The 16,783-nt window shown below is 36.0% G+C and overlaps 1 protein-coding gene across 1 annotated transcript in view; it reads left to right on the forward strand.

Moving 5' to 3' along the window:
- Positions 1–704: 704 nt before the first annotated feature.
- Positions 705–16,783, forward strand: part of mboat2b (membrane bound O-acyltransferase domain containing 2b) — a 33,638-nt gene continuing 17,559 nt past the window's right edge. Inside the window, exons 1-3 of the mRNA XM_079434177.1 lie at positions 705–987; positions 13,808–13,953; positions 15,592–15,669. Of these exons, the coding sequence (XP_079290303.1) occupies positions 904–987; positions 13,808–13,953; positions 15,592–15,669 (308 nt within the window). The 5' untranslated portion in view covers positions 705–903. The remainder of the gene's footprint in view (positions 988–13,807; positions 13,954–15,591; positions 15,670–16,783) is intronic.

The raw sequence follows: 16,783 nt of genomic DNA on the forward strand, positions 1-16,783 counted from the left end.
TCCTTTTTAATGTCTGCATTGTCTTGTTTTGTTTACGTAGATGTGTTAATATTTGATATAGGCGTGTGTCAACATTTCATTTGCATACATGTATGTGCAAATGTTATACTATAGATGCATATATAGTATAACATTTATATGTTCCCGTTTCACCAACTCATTTAACAATTTACATTCTAACCAAACAACAAAAAGGTTGCAAAAACACGTACTGGATACTGAACATGTTTACGACTTGATTACATCCACACATGTACGAAGCAGAGTTTGTTTTTATAGCCTAAATAGCAATTTATTAATAAAAACATTAAACATAATTTTGGTTTAATCGTAAATGTAAATAATTAAATTAATATAATTCTAATAAAAGTACATTAATAAACAAAACTTGAAAATAGAACACAATAACGTCTTTTATATTTGATATATATATATATTTTTTTTTAATCATTATTATAAACAGATGTAACATAATTACAATGTATCACATGTCAGGGAGCAAGACAATAATGTACCTTTTAAACAGATATACAGTTGTAAACAGAATAGCTGAATCGTCCATTAAAACAAAACAACCATTAAGAACCGTTCATAAAAACGAAAAAAGGAAGTTAATTTAAAGGAAGTGTTTCGCGGAAATGAGTCAGCCAATCAGATCGGCCGAACGCCAAGTTGCGTAATTAATATTCATGAGCCAAGCCTTCACTGTAGTAGGATTTGTAAACGCGTTTGGCGGACTGTGGGGTGTTGTACTGCCGTTTTTTACCAGCAGTGGACAGCAGCAAGCAGCAGCAGTCTCTCCAGAGGTGGATGTGGATGTGGATGTGTGTGGGATTGAATCAGGGCGAGCTGGGCTGCCACTGGCATAGAGAGAACAGCACAGGACTAATACAATAGCGAAACATGGCTACTGAGACGATATCGGCCTGCACCGGATCCAACTTACTCCAGCCAATAAGCGAGATAACCAACCTTCCGTTAGATCAGGTACATTTCTGTTATTTGTATTTTGTGAAATGAGTACTGGAGGCACAAAAACCCTCATCACAGCTTTCATTGGCATCCAGATCCTTCTACAAATCCTTTGCAGGCTGTGCACGAAAACATTTGGTAAGGACAATGAAAACGTTGCCTTTTTAATGTTTCCTCCCGAAATTCATGACGTCTCCCTGAGCAATCGCTTATTTCCCGTCGGATGGAGTTGATGTGTGCTCGTGAAATGTGTCATTTGCGTGATGAAATGGATGGTGGACTGCTCGAGGATTTGTAAATGTGGACATTAGCGAATTTAATTCATATAATACAACCTATATTAATGAAAAACAGGAGAGAAAAAACACTAGTCAGTGTCAGGCACTTTTTTTTGGAAGCGTCACGATGTCGTGCTTCCCAAGAGAGTCTTTTTAAAGGTGTGTTTTTTTTTTTTGTGGTTATCATTTCTGTTTGCGTAAAGTTAACACACATATTGCACAGGAAAATGTTTACATATGGGATGCTGCTCATAGCCTAGTAAGTTGTCTATGTAGACAGCATTTTGGGATGACCATGATAGGCTCTGTGTGTACCATAGAGAATGGCAGCTTGGGTAATTGCCTTGTTTTGAATCTGTGTTCTCTAAAAGACATTGACAAACTAAAAGAAATTCAGCGAAATCACGTTGCATGGTCATTTTCACCAGGAAATACTGAAGCAATTTTAACAGGGTGCTTTGAGTGTTAGACTTTCTCTTTATTGATAAATATCATATCAAAACATTTCTGGTGAATTAAAGATTTGCTATCACGATAGATGGAAAAAAATCTATTAGGCCTACATTGCAAGCATTTACATCTGCAATGGCCATTTTTATAAGTCTACATTTATTGATTTGTAAATAGCTTGGCGTGTATTGTATAGCTATATTTAAATGAGATGCCAAAGAAACCAACAGCCATGACCTAAGGTCAGGGACAGAGGCTTATGGGAGTGTACGTCATATTATGAAGATAGTTGCTGATGGTGTTGATTACCATTCTCACTGAAATATTTCAGAGAGGTAATTGATAGATGTTAATTTGGGCTTTTTGTTTAAAAGCATCTTAACCTTAAACCTTTAGCTCTGACCAAATGATTGACAAGATTTTATTGAAGGATAGACACAAGCCAGCCATAGTTGTATGCAATATCTAACTTTGTAAAAAATGTCTTGAACATTTTGTGGTGATTATGTGGATTGTTCAGACACTGGTTTTATGAATCCATGAAACCAAACACCAAAATGGGCAAGAGTGGTGATTTATTACATTTATGTATGTAAGCTTCTATATTGATTTAGTACAGAGAGGATTTTAGTACAGACATTTGAAGAGATGGAGCTGTCTGTGGACTTATTTTTACTGCAAACAAAAGGCAAACATTCTGTTCAAAAGTTTGGGGTCAGTGAGATTTTTTACAAATAAGATTTTTTATTCATAAGATCTCTTATGCACACAAAGGCTGCATTTATATGATTAAAAATAAACTAAAACAATAATATCATGAAGAATTACTACAGTTTCAAATAGCTGTTTTAATATAGTTATATATATTTCTGTGATGTCAAAGCTGAAGTCACATGATCCTTCAAAAATCATTCTAAAATCCTGATTTGGTGATTTGGAAATATTCATTATTATCGTCACTGCTGCAAACAGTTTTTGTGGAAACTATGATTGCATATTACTGAATTAAAGTATCCATTTAAAAAAAATAAAATACAAAAATAATCCCCAAACTATGGAATGGCAGCGTATGTTCCATATATAGACACTTTAGATGTAGGTAAAAGTTGCCGCCTCAAAGGTGTCGTGTTGATGGAGAATAACTCTAAAGTGAGAACAGACTGTAATGTGAGCAGTACTTGGCTAACATTGCTCTCCCTCTGCCAGACACTGGACTCCTGTTACACTTGGGCCTAAAAGAGAGAAAGTCTAATGCCTTTTGTGCAGTTTGTGGTTAGTTTGGATCAGACGATTTCCCTCGTTCCCTCTACAACAGGATGTCTTGTTCTGTTCTGTTTTGTACACATTACAGCCGCATTCATCAAATGACAGCACATTTTTATCAGTGTTATTCTGAGGTCACAGCAGGTCACCAGCTTCAGGGCTTTTAATATTCACATCAAGAACATGCCATTTTACAGCCGTGCATGGTTGGGTCAAAAGGTCAAGGCCTAAAGCAAAAATCTCTTCAGTAGAATTTTGTGATCTATGGCTTCAGAACAGTTTTATTATTATTATTATTAATATTTGTATTAATATTATTACTATTAATGTGACCGCTGATATAAATGGGGGTGGCAGAACTGTCTGTTTGACCAGTGGCGGGGGAAGTGTTTGGGGAAACCTTTTATTTATTTATTTATTTATTTATTTTTATTAAATCACACTAATAGTAATATGTAAAGTGTATTCTGGGGTTGTGGTTGTGGTTGTATTTGTATCGGCCAATATGTGATTTGTTAGTGGTACCCGAGGCATCCGTCCCATCTTTTGTTAAACACGAATGAATGTGTATATATATATATATATATATATATGTATATGTATATGTGTGTGTATATGTATGTGCAATATAATAATAATAATTATTTGTATTTTTTCATATAAACCAAAAATAAAAGAAAAAGTTGTTCTGTATTTGTTTTAAGTTTCCCACTTTATTTGATGCTTGGTGTAATTTGTGGTATGTGCAGAAATCTGGACTGCTTGTTTTGTTTTGCTTGTAACAAAATGTAGATTTATATCTAATAGAAGCCAATACAATATCATCTTGGTATCAGTCAAAATGTCCATATTGGTTTTCAGTTATACGTTCAATTAAAGCTTTTGAAACTATAATTAGTTTTGAAACTGTAATTTTTTATTTTAATTTTTTTTTATACCCAAAAATATTGAATATATATTATATATATATAATATATATATATATATATATATATTAGGGATGCCACAATTCTCAATATAATATTGAACCGTTCGGTACGACATCCACGGTTCAATACGCGCTTGTGAATTGCGGTTTTTTCGGTTTTACGTTTAAATAATTTATGTGCGTTTTATTTCTCTCCGAATTGACTGTTTGTGTGTGCCTGTAAGTCTATGAGCTGAGATGAGGAAACTCCTTCCCTCGAGTGAAAATTCAATCACTACGCTCTAAAGTTAGGGGGCGCTTAACCATCATTCCACACTTTAACATGGCGAGCGGCGGTGAAGTGAGGCAACAGTACGAGGAAGCGCCGGCGTCTTTCAAATCCGCGATGTGGATACATTTCGGTTTTGCCGTTGAGTATAATCAAATAATACATAAATACCTAAGACATGTCACTCGTATTGTTTTAAATGGGGAAAAATGCAACGCTTGGCCGCTCAATCGCAGGAAGCCCCGCCTTCTGAATGAAAGAACCAATCGTTAATCAGTAAAGTCAGCGCGTCACTGCAGCTGCCGTTAGAAGTCCCGGTTGCTATAGAAACAGTCAGCGCTCTGAGACTCGCGCTCAGGACTGCGCATGCGCACTGGCTGATCTAGCCTGAGAAATAAGCTTTTTATAACGCTATTTGAGCAAAAGAAACAACAAATTTATGTGTTCCCCAGTTTGTACATGGGCTACCAGCAGCTCTAAGATTTCAGCGTTAATTTTTTATTTATTATACAATACACTAGGAACTAGTGTAGGCTACTGTTCTTGGCTTTTAAGTAAAATAAAGGAGCATTGCAATAAATCGTTTTTATTTTTTTCTCCTTAACCTCTTACTGTTCCTATTGCCTAAGCATAGAATAACAAAAAAAACACTTATGTGTCAAGCCATCAGAACCGAACCGAACCGAAAACCGTGTTAAAAAACCGAGGTATGTATTGAACCGTAGGCTAACTGTATTGTTGCATCCCTAATATATATATATATATAGTATATTGACATTAAAATAATGGTAACACTTTATTTTACGGTATCTATTAGTTACTTATTAGCATGCATATTACTAGAATATTAGCCATGTATTAGTGCTAATTAAGCACATATTAATGCCTTATTCCACATGACCTTATTCTACATCCCTAATCCTACCCAATACCTAAACTTAACAACTACCTTACTAACTATTAATTAAGAATTTATTGAGGGGAAATTAAGAATTTATTGAGGGGAAAGTCATAGTTAATAGTTAACAAGTGTTACCTATTCTAAAGTGTGACCAAAATAATTATTGGTGTCAGCCAACATTTCTATATTCGTGCATCCCTGGTGTATTCAGAAATCTATTCATTTAGCTATAGCATTTAAAAAAAATATATATATATTTTTTTTAACCATGATGACATAGTATTTTTTATCTACCATTTTTGATTATCTGCCATGACATCAAAATGATTGTTGGTATTGGCCAGAATTTCCATATCGGTGCATCCCTGGTGTATTCAGTGCTCCGGGAACACGGATGGATTGCTGAGACCTTTAGTGAATCAAGAAGTGGCGTGTTAACATTTTATGCTCTGCTTAACCATTTGACTGTGAAAGGTGTTGGTTTCTTTGGCTGAATGAATAGGTGAAGTTATCTAACAATGCCACAATAACTGAACTTTGCTTAACAAAGACCCCATGCCTCATTGATGCAAATAACACCCGTGTGTATTGTTGTGCAGGCCTCCAAATTCATTAGTCAGCTCTTGTGTACCTGATCTGTGGAGCCTTCGCCGGTTTGATTGAGTTTAAGGCTTACGCTAATAAATCATATGAAGTGCTGATCTCAGAGCATTTGCTCGCTACATGTGCATCTTTATAGCAACTAACAACTTAAGTAAAACTTGTAGTTTTGAGCTGATTTTGATTCTGAGCCCTGATCTTCTGGTCTCCCACTGGAAGAGGAAGCCTCAGTGCTCTTTTCTAATTGCTCAAGGAGAGACCATTATTCCCATGGGGATCCTGATGGGAACAATGGAGTTCAATAATTGATTTAAATAAGCGAGCTGATTTAGAGGTTGATTTGGGTGTTATTTAAATGTAGTTGAGGAAACAATAATTCACACTCTAAAAATAATCTCTAACTCATTCTGGATGTTTAGACTATTCAGTGAGTCACATGTTTCTTTGGTTCCTAAATTGGCATGATGCTCACTTAATTTGGAAACTGCTTGATCATTTTTCTTTATTGAGTAATGTGGAGCAGTGAGTCTCTCAGAAGATGCAGATTAATTTAGCAGGTTTCCAGGGGATAAGAATCCTAGCGTGAAAGTGTTTTAGATACTGCGGTTTACTCTGTAACTCAGCATTTTCACTCATGTGCTGGAGAAAAGCAAATCCTCACGTTGCCACATTGCTATTTTGTGGATTACATAACAACCAAGGCCTATCCAAGAATTATGTGTGCAGCCGAAGGTTGGCCTTCTAAATCTTTTAACTAAGAGACATTTAAAAACACTTAAAATACTTGAAAATCAAATACAGACATGTACAGAGTGATTATTCTAAAGATCTTTTTTGTGAAAAGCTACACATTTTAAAAATCAGGCATTTACATGTGATTCTTGCCTTCATAAACAGCAGATGGAGCACAGCAGAATGGAACACACTTTCAAAAGTGGAATAATCATTTTTAATAGATATTAAATTAGTTTAAACAAAATGTTATGTATCTGTTGTTTATCACTTATTAGCATCAAAATACTCATTTTAATATTGTGCATCCCTAATGCATAAAGATCCTGAAAAGGACTTCTAATTGTTTTATCTTTTAGTCCTTTAAGCTTTTTGCAATTGATAAAAATGATTAGTAATGACATTTTATCTTGAAGTATTTTGTGAAATGTTGTTGTGGCCAATCCTGTGGCTTGAAGAGCTGTAGAATCCATCGAAATGTAATAATTAGATCATTTGGATCTATAACTGATGCTAAGTTCAAGCAAGGATAACTGTTATCCATTCCACTCCAATTCCAGTCCATTTCTAAGATAAATTAACCAATTTTTGCCTTTGCATACCAAAGACAAAAGCTCATTCAATCTTAATATCCATCATACGTTGCTTTGGAAGCTCTTATTGGAGTGGTCCATCTCCTCCAGATTTCACTGTAGCGTCAAAGGGCTTAGTGTTATGTAATGGTTATCCTTACCTGCTCATTTGATGGTAGCATAAGTGCACCATGTGCATTAACAGCACCGATAAATAATCGAGTATCTAATATACTGTTTGGTGGGAGCACTTAGTGCTCAAGAGCGATTTAATCATCGGCTAACTGCTTGCCATGTAATTCCAATACCATAGCCAAGGTCAGGCATTTGGTTAGGGAGATTAATGGGTTAAGTGTAGTAGAGCTTACCCTACCACAAATTCTTCTTGCTTAAATGTTATGATGGACCCTCATGGCTACGAAGAAGGATTGATAAAAGGTTTGATTTGAGATGTTTGATCTGTGACTGGGCGCTGGAAGGAAAATGGGAGTATGAAATTACATTTGAAAGCACAAAGAAAAATGCAGGTACTCTGTTATATTTATATTTAATAATTATATTTGGAAGCAATAATGTTGTATTAATGAGCACATTTTAGTCAACAGTTAGCTGAGTCATCAAACTATCAATCTGTCAACCAATATTATCGGCCAATATTTGGCATTTTTTAATTGTCATCATTAGCCCATACGTTTTTCATTTTGGCCAATACTTGTCGGAATTGTGACTTTTATTTTGACATCACTGCCTGATCTTAGACGCTAGTGCTCCCATTTCCTATTTTCATTAGTTTACTGTTTTTGTGTAACATATCATGTATTAATGTCATTTTCACTGCATAACTAAATTAGCGTTATTTAGACATTTTTTTTTTGTGTGTGAAAATAGGATTTTTAATTTATTCATTTTTTTGAATTATTTATATCTAATTAATTCTAATTAATTATTTTGTAATTATGTAAAATAAATATAAATTTCATTTCAGCAATTATTGTGCATTTACTAACTTTAAATTAAATATTGCTCTATTATATAATCGTATATTGGCTTTATCATCATCAGCCATCCATATCGGTTGACCTCTAATTAAAACATTCTATATATATATATATATATATATATATATATATATATATATATATATATATATAAACCAATAATAAATGTATTTATTTATTTAATTTTAAGGGAATTTTTGTTCACTTTTGTAATTTTTGTTGCGTGTGGTTTGCTTAGTGATGTTCAAAATCTGGGTCTTGAAGTTAAACCAGATCAATGTGATCTACAGTACTAAGAGGGAAAATATTCCTCTATATCACATTATATCCCATGCAGAATAAAAATGTAATTGGGTTTCAGTTGCATTTCACTGCAAGAGATATGAAAAAGGTTACTTTGCTTTGATCTCCATTAGGGCTGCACGATATATTGCATGCGATATTTAATGCGCATCTTGTCAGTAAAGCCGGTTCTGTAATCAGCGCTAAATTTCCATTTTCCAAATTCTACAGAATTTGTAGGTTTGGCAGATTCTCGGATGTAGTTTTATCTCCAGCGGGGTGCAGACAGCTTTAGCCTGTGCTCTGAGGTGGAGAGGACCTGTGCTCCGGTTCCTCTGCAGTGACACTGGAGATCAGGCACCAGGTAACCTGGACATAATGGAGACTAGGAATGTAATGAGACGCATCAAGGATCATTAATTAAAGAAGATAGAGAGAGACAGAATCAAAGAGAGGTCCAACTTTTCTGGCTAGCTTGCTTCATAGGAACAAAAACAAAAAAACAAAAAAATATTGTGCCCGTTTTACTCAATAAAATTGAGGCAACTATTTGCATCAGCCTTTTAAGTATTTTGAACTCCTTTTATTCTTGTTTGTTCTATTAGACTTGACATGTTTCCAACTTAAACTCTTAAGTAATGGCAACAAATTTTTTTTTAAATTTACAAACTATAGTTTTAAAGGCAGGGTAAGCGATTTCTGGAAAGCAATGTTGATATTTGAAATCACCAAAACAAACACGCCCCTACCCCAAAAGGGTCTTGCCCCTATTTTGATAGATCCGCCCCATATAAATGTAGCCTACGCAACACAGGCAACGATTAGTTCTGTGAAACATAAGCCGCTTTCCCCCCGAAATTACCTGGAACAATATGTCCCAGGAACTGTTTTCCCAGGAACTTTTATTCCCCAGACCTGTTGCTGTCTGCATTTCCATCGCGGTCTAAAGTGCATTTTCATTTAAACATATTAATAGAACAATAGAATAAAGACCAAAGATTACCTGTTAGATTTACCCAAAACGAATTATGTCTTATGTTTATCCACTACAGAGACATCAGAGCCAGGGGCAAATGTCAGAAGGACTAGCCGAGGTTATGCTCCTCTTTTCGGGATACATGAGCACTGAGCGCCCGGTGATTGCGTGGAGCTCACGGCTCCGAAACCGGCGAAGCACATTTTCAAATAGGCGCTGTTGTAAACTTACCAAAAACCTTACTATTAATTTTATTGAGGGAAACTCTTAGTTAATATATGGAATGTGTTCCCTAATTCTAAAGTGTCACCACACATCCTTTTCAGATGAATGTATTCACCTTTACATAAAGCTGTTTACAGGCTTCACGGAGAGAGAAAAAAACACACACAAAAAAACCAAAATAATGAAAACACCTAGTTTATATGATGGACTCACTCAGAATAATACTTGAACTATTTAAAACAGTGTATATAGTGTTTTGAACATTGTTAAAATATCAAATTCAATTAAAAACCTTACATCAGCAAATAAAAATGAATATCACTCAATACTGTTTTACAGAGTAAACTTATAATGTATGTTCTGCAGTCCACAATATCTAACACTTACTACTACAAGCTGAGCACACTTCATTTTTAAAAATGAAAAAAAGGCATTTTTTTAAAAGATAAAGGTTTTCAACAGTACTTCTCAGTTAATATGGTGATTAAAATGGCCGTCTCATAATTTATGGAATAAGAGCAAAAGAGTTTCCAGAAATTCCCTTATGTTCTAGAAAATTACTCCGCTTTTATGATTGCATTAAATCACCCCAATATAAGTTTAATAGTTTCATTCGAAGTCCTTTTATCAAGACCTTTTTGCAAAATGATAAAGCAGTAATTACACAGAAATGGGCTCATGTTGTTGTGTCAAAATGTCAAAAGTTTATCAGCATCTACTTCAGATGGGTGTTATCGAGTTCAGTAACTTGGCCTGTTTTTCCAGGGTTTTTGTTTTCCAGCCTCTTTCATTTACAACTGGCTGTTAAGGCAGAGCTTGTGAATGAGCCTTTTTAATGTTCTTCTGTAAAAATGTTTGCTCGAGCCCCTCTGCCCTCTCCTCTCTCCTTGACTGCCCTTAACGTTGAGCGCTTATATGAGACCATGCTTTATATTGTGTATTGATATATTGAGTTGGTGTCATCTTTCATGGCACCTTTTCTCTGAATCTCTGAAAGTCTGAATCTAAGCAGGATGTGCTCTCTGTTTACTGGGTGCTGAGAATCAGAAAGCAATCTGCCACTGCAAAGTGAAATGAAGTTGAGCTTTCTTTTGGAGACACTAACTATTCTATGAATTATTAGTATGATTTGTCTTATCACAATGCAGCTAAAATGCTTTTGTGTGACTTGTGGCTTTGTGGTGAAATGTTTGGCACTGTGGCTATAGCTCAAGACTGTTATGTTGTTGGGCCAGCATGAACGTGCTGGTGTCGTTTATTTATGATTTATTTAATTTTGTGGAGATATTACAAGGCCATTCTTTATTTATGGCACATTTATGACTGATTTTGACCTTTTAGCTGTGTGATTTCCTATAACTAACTAACTAACTGGCTTAGTGTATTGTGTGTGCTTGCTGCAAATGTGACAGATGGACAGATGAAATTGAGTGAGAGAACAACAAGAAGTCTGCAAAGAAAGTGACAGAAGCTGGCAAACAAGCCTCTATCAAAATCTACTGATAATCATCTGTCAAGGATTATTTTATGTTGGGTCTGAGACATGTAAGCCTTCATAATTATAACTAACTCAATTTCTTACCAGCATTATTTAGTCTCAACATCAAACAGTGTCCTTGCCATTAATGAGCAGTTGTTTATAATGGACAGTTCTATGCTGTCAGTGCAGTTGGGGTTAAGTGTTTCGATACTTAAAAATAGTAAACCTAATTCAAAGGGACATGGTTTCAGTTCAGATTTTTGTTACATCCAAGCTCAGGTAATCTCAAAGACATATGGCTTTAGCATGATTTTTGATTTATTGATTACTTGGAGCTTGATGTCTTTTGATGAGTCTACAATACAGCATTGCTTGTGCTACATACATACAAGTTAAAGCATGCTGCCAAGAAACTCCCATAATCCCCTTGGTCTGGTCTGCAGACCACACTGGGTCTCTTGACAGATGTACTGGGTGTCGCAAAAACAAGCAGTGTCCTTGTTGTGGTGGATTTCTGAAGTGCTATTCTACAGGCGTTGAATGCAGATGTAGTTGATGAGGACAGAAATACAGTTTATTGTGTGGTGTGTGAATTTTGTCTTTGTTTGCAGTTAACAAAATACTAATAAAAAAAACTTGAAGTTTCTAAAATTGAGTTTAGTTTTGGGTTTTATGTGTAGATATTTTGTTATATAATATTATTATAATGTTTTGAATGTAATCTTTTAAAGGCCATTTTTTCAGCTTATTTTATTGACCTGAATTTTAATATCAGTGTATTCCTGGTGGTTAGGGCCCTGTTCATTTTGTTAACAGATTCAATTTAGAGTTTTGATGACCACCCTTGTCTGCAGTACATAGAATCTATTATCCCTTTAATGTGCCACACATGCCAAAAAAGTAGCTATTCTGCAGACTTATGATGATTGTTATATGTATAAAGCATAGGAATAAAGCTCTTTACAGATGTTAAAATTTTTGAATTTGGTTGAAGATATAAATCTGCCTTCAGATGATTTGCAGTAGAAATTTCACAGCTGTTTCCAGTCAAGTCTCATGCTGTGGATGTCTTTCATGAGAAGCATGTCAGTGTGACGCTCAAGGCATTGTCTTTTAAGTAGGTCACAAGGCTTGCAGGGTCCTGAAATACTGCAGAAACCTCACTGAGTCCTGCCAACCTTCTGACGTTCTCCTGGAACAGTGTTGAATCATTGTTCTCTGACCCTGTTAGTCGTGGTTTGTTGTGATTTCGACTGCTTATTATTTCTTCTAAATTCCATTGTCTCTAAAGGGGTCATCAGATGCAAAATTCACTTTACAAGTTGTTTGAACATAAATGTGTGTTGGAAGTGTGTGTACACATCCATCCTATAATGATAAAAATCCACCCAGTGTTTTATTTTTATTTTTTTTAATTCCTGTTTTTTTAATATCTTCTCAAATCAGGCTGTTCTGAGGTTTCTGTCAGAATGACGTGGTTCTTTACAGGCCCCTCCCACAATAGTTGATTGACAAGGCCGTCTTACCTTAGACCCGCCCTGAGTGAGCTGAGTGAGCTGTAAACAGTCCGACCGCCATTGTGTCGACTCCGGTGCAGGGGAAGACAAGATGTCTCAGATTAAGCGACTGAGGTGTTTTGTTGTTGGATGTAATAATGAATACAGCAGTCGTCATTTACTCCTGACATCTGAGCCGCTGAAGACACAGAGGATTAAGGTTACTTTCGCTTTGAAGTGAATGTGCTGATCCCCGATCTATGTGTCTATGTTCGTGCGAATCATTCGTGATCCAGCTTCATCTACAGAAGAAGTGATTATAAGGGTTTTTTTTATGAATCTTTGCAAATCAACTTTCCTAATAACGTGCTAGTTAGCCAGTTTTGCGGCTAAAGTAAACAGTACTTGTCGTCACCCCACGGAAGAGAGGGGCGGGGTCAGCAGAGTCATTTGCATTTATAGCAACACGGACCAAAAAACGGCTTGCTGAAAACAGAGCTGATTTTGACAGGGTAAAGAAGGTGTTTTTACACTACCATTGAGAAATCTTAACCAAAGTATTTTATAGACTTTTCATTAAGACCCTAAAGAATCATATCAACTTGTGCAAAATGGGCCTCCGATGACCCCTTTAAATAATTATCTTCACATCTGGGGCAAGTGACATGTTTCCAGTGTCAAATACTGTAGTCTATACACTGAATATGAGTATCAGAATATGGCCTATTTGATGTTAAATGTACAGCTGGAGCAGTATTTGGACCAATGGGGTTTCAGTGTGGGCGGGGCTACCAAATGCAAACCAAATGACAACAAAATAATGCTTGATGCTTTTCACTTTATTATATTGTGCTTAGGATGGGCATTTTGTGAAATTTTCTAGTTGATTACTGGACGTAAAAATTAATAACTGATTACTTAAAAATAAGGAAAAAAATGAAAACTTCGTTCACCCAAAAATGAAAACTTGCTGACAATGTACTCGCTCTCAGACCAAAAAAGATGAAGATGAGTTTGTTTCTTCACCAGTTGGAGAAACTGGAGAAATTGAAATTCTGGAACTGGAGAAATTTAGCATTATATCACTTACTCTCCAATGGATCCTCTGCAGTGAATGGGTGCCGCCAGAATAAGAGTTCAAACTGCTGATAAAAACATAACAACAACAGCTTGTGAAGCAAAAAGTTGCATGTTTACAGCTGAAAGAAAATATTTTAATGTAATTTAAAATGCATTTAAATAAATATTTATTAAAATAGCTCTTCCTCAGAAGTGACAAACCTATCTGAAAAGTTATACATCTCATCTAAGTATCAGCCTTTTGGCCATGATGGCATAATTTCAGTTGATGATCAGTTGTATTTTTGTATGTTTCTTTGTTTTTAGGTGAACTTTGTAGTATGTCAGCTCTGTGCCCTGCTCACGGCCGTGTGGTTCAGGCTCTATCTGCACCCCAGCAAGACCAGTCCTTTTGTGAGGCATGTGGTGGCCACACTGCTGGGCATCTACTTTGCACTCTTCTGCTTTGGCTGGTGAGTATCGCATCCCTCTCCGTGTCCACATTGAAACTGAAACGAGTTTTTGATTGTACTCCCTGCTGCTGGACTGCAGGATTTGTGCTGGTGTGACATTCCAGAAAGATACAACAGACGCCAATCAATAGAAAATGTAGCAGTCTGTGAAACAACAGATATCGGATACAGAATAAACAAACGTTTTATAGGACAATAAAAAGAGCTGAAGCTGACGTCTGTAGTACAGTGTCAAGTATCAAATTTTGTGGTCTGTTTCAGTTGTAAATACACCTGTATGACTCCCTCGGCTCAGAGCAACAGTGACTGGACATTATTTTGAGCCTTTGTTCGGAAAGTCATCTGTGAGATGAAGGACACCATCACAACATTTGATTCAAACCAAAAAAGGATTTGAAAAATGGAAAACAGAAATACGAGGTTTCATGGTTACAATGAATTTTGTTGAGTGGTGGGTCCCATTTTTGGATTGTGAGTCATATAATATATTTTTGGAATTTACAATAATAGTACTAAACATGTTTTTATTCATTCATTTTTAAGAAGGTTTAAAGGTTATGCACACACACACTGCTCCGGGTGTGTGTTCACTACTGTGTGTGTGCACTTGGATGGGTTAAATGCAGAGCACACATTCCAAGTATGGGACACCATACTTCACTTCGCTTATTTAATGCTGCACTTTTTTCCCCACAATATTGCATATTCATATTATACTTCAGATCCTTATATTATTTTTTGTCTAATCGTGTAATTTAATATAGCTAAATGTAATGACATTTAATAATAATAATTATAATAAAATGTGAGTAAAAAATGATAAAATTATATTTTTCAATTCCCGTATACTTTGCGAAAACCTTTGCAGGAAACAGCTGGTGTTTTAATTTTATTAAGAGAGTAACGTTAGAAAAAGTCTTGTCGATACTAACATCGTTTTAGGAACATTAGTGTCTGTGTTGTGACTGTCGGCACACACAAGCTTGTATCGATGTGTCGTGACGACTAAAATCAGGAACTCATTAACATCTAATTTAATAAGACAAACAGATCAATAGGCCACACTCATGATAATAAAGGATAGATAAATGTCTGGCTGGCTGCTAATTAGTGGCATCTTTTCAAACCCTTATTAAATTGTCTCTGTTTGTGTACGTGTGTGTTTAAGTGTGTCTTACAGATAAGCCTCCGTAAAGTTTCTTTTCTTTACATAAAGGCAGTTTCCTTTGTTGAGTGTGGGTAATAGGCATACAAATTCAGCTTTTCTACTTGAATGAGGACAAGTCAAAATCTCAAAAACTGTTTGTCAAGACAATGTTTCAGTAAGATTTAAAATCAGCAACAAAAGCCAAATAAAAGGTATTTTGCTTCTTTAGCTTAGATAACACTAAAAACGTTTTATGCTGATCCAGGTAATGTGCATTTACATCCAGCCTTTACCTCTATCAGAAAGGCTATAGGCTGTTCTGCAAGGTGGAACTCTGTTCCTGCCATATTAAGAGTTAGAGTCCCCCCTTTCATTTTCAATAAGTACTTATGCACTTTGTAAGTATCATTTAAATAGTCATTCTTGTATAGTCATCCTGAAGCAAAAATGTGCTGTATTAATAGAAACAACATTTTCCCTCTCTTCTTCAGGTATGCTCTTCATTTCCTGCTCCAGAGTGGCATTACTTATGGAATAATGATTCTGACCGGAGTCGAGCACATGCACAAGTGAGTCCTTAATTTCATAACTATAACAACATTGAAAGGACTCAAAAGTGCTTTAAAGTTGCCTTTTTTTTTTTTACTTTCATAGCATTATATGCAACATTAAATCAAAAGTGACTCCGTTTACTACTAAAGAGCTCATGAATTGGCTGGACAAATGCAGCGTTTCTTGTGTTGACTGCATAAAAATGGCCTCAAAGCTTATAAAACAGTTTCACTAGGAAATACGTAACACAGGAGTAAAGCTGGTTGTGAACACCATTACATTACTTTAAATTCAGTAGAACCCAGATGTGAGCGAATCCTTCATGGCCCCCTTTTCATTCGTAAGGTGAACTGAGGTCCATGCTGATAGAAGTCGTCCCCTCTCTTACAGCCCGACTCTTCTGATGAAAGACTTGAAAACTGACCCAGAGATAATTATAATGAGAAAGAGATCATTCTCTTCACCCGCTGACCATCAGTCACTGTCCTCCTCACGGGTGTAATAAAATCTTCCATTATTTCCCCTCTGCCGTCTCCTGCCAGCTGCCAGAAACTTTTTACTAGGTGGTAAATATAAAACTGCCTCAATGTCAGACTTCTGCCAAACGGCCCTTTAGGGAGATTTTGTTTCAAATTAGGTGATATTACTGTCTTAAGATGATTCAGGGGCAGTTGTTGAGGTGGACAATTCTTCCTCCTCCTTTTTCTGTCTTCTATTGGTGGGTTGTGTAAAAAGGCTATTGACGTTGCTGGTTGTGTCATTTTGGGAAAACATACAGTGGTTGAGACCATTCTATTTTTGGCATTCTTTAGGGGGCAAACTGTTTTGCAGATCTGCAAAACACACTCACATTGTTAAATGGAAAGCACACACACACCTCGTCTATCTTCGTACTCACACCTGCAGTGTCTGGGGACCTGAGCTGAATGTGTCATCACTACAGCTCGAGTGTGTGTGTATAAGAAATAATGAGAATGACTAGGAGCTTCTGTTATGCTAGTCTCTGCTAGCTAGTTTCATCTTCCTTTCCCTACCTTTGTCTGTGAGATTAAAAGATCTTGCATTTTAAAACCACACGATTACTGGACTAATGACCTTCTGTTGTCATGTGCAGTGAACAGAACACAACAG

Source organism: Barbus barbus, assembly GCF_936440315.1.
Source record: "Barbus barbus genome assembly, chromosome: 14".
Lineage (NCBI taxonomy): Eukaryota > Metazoa > Chordata > Actinopteri > Cypriniformes > Cyprinidae > Barbus > Barbus barbus.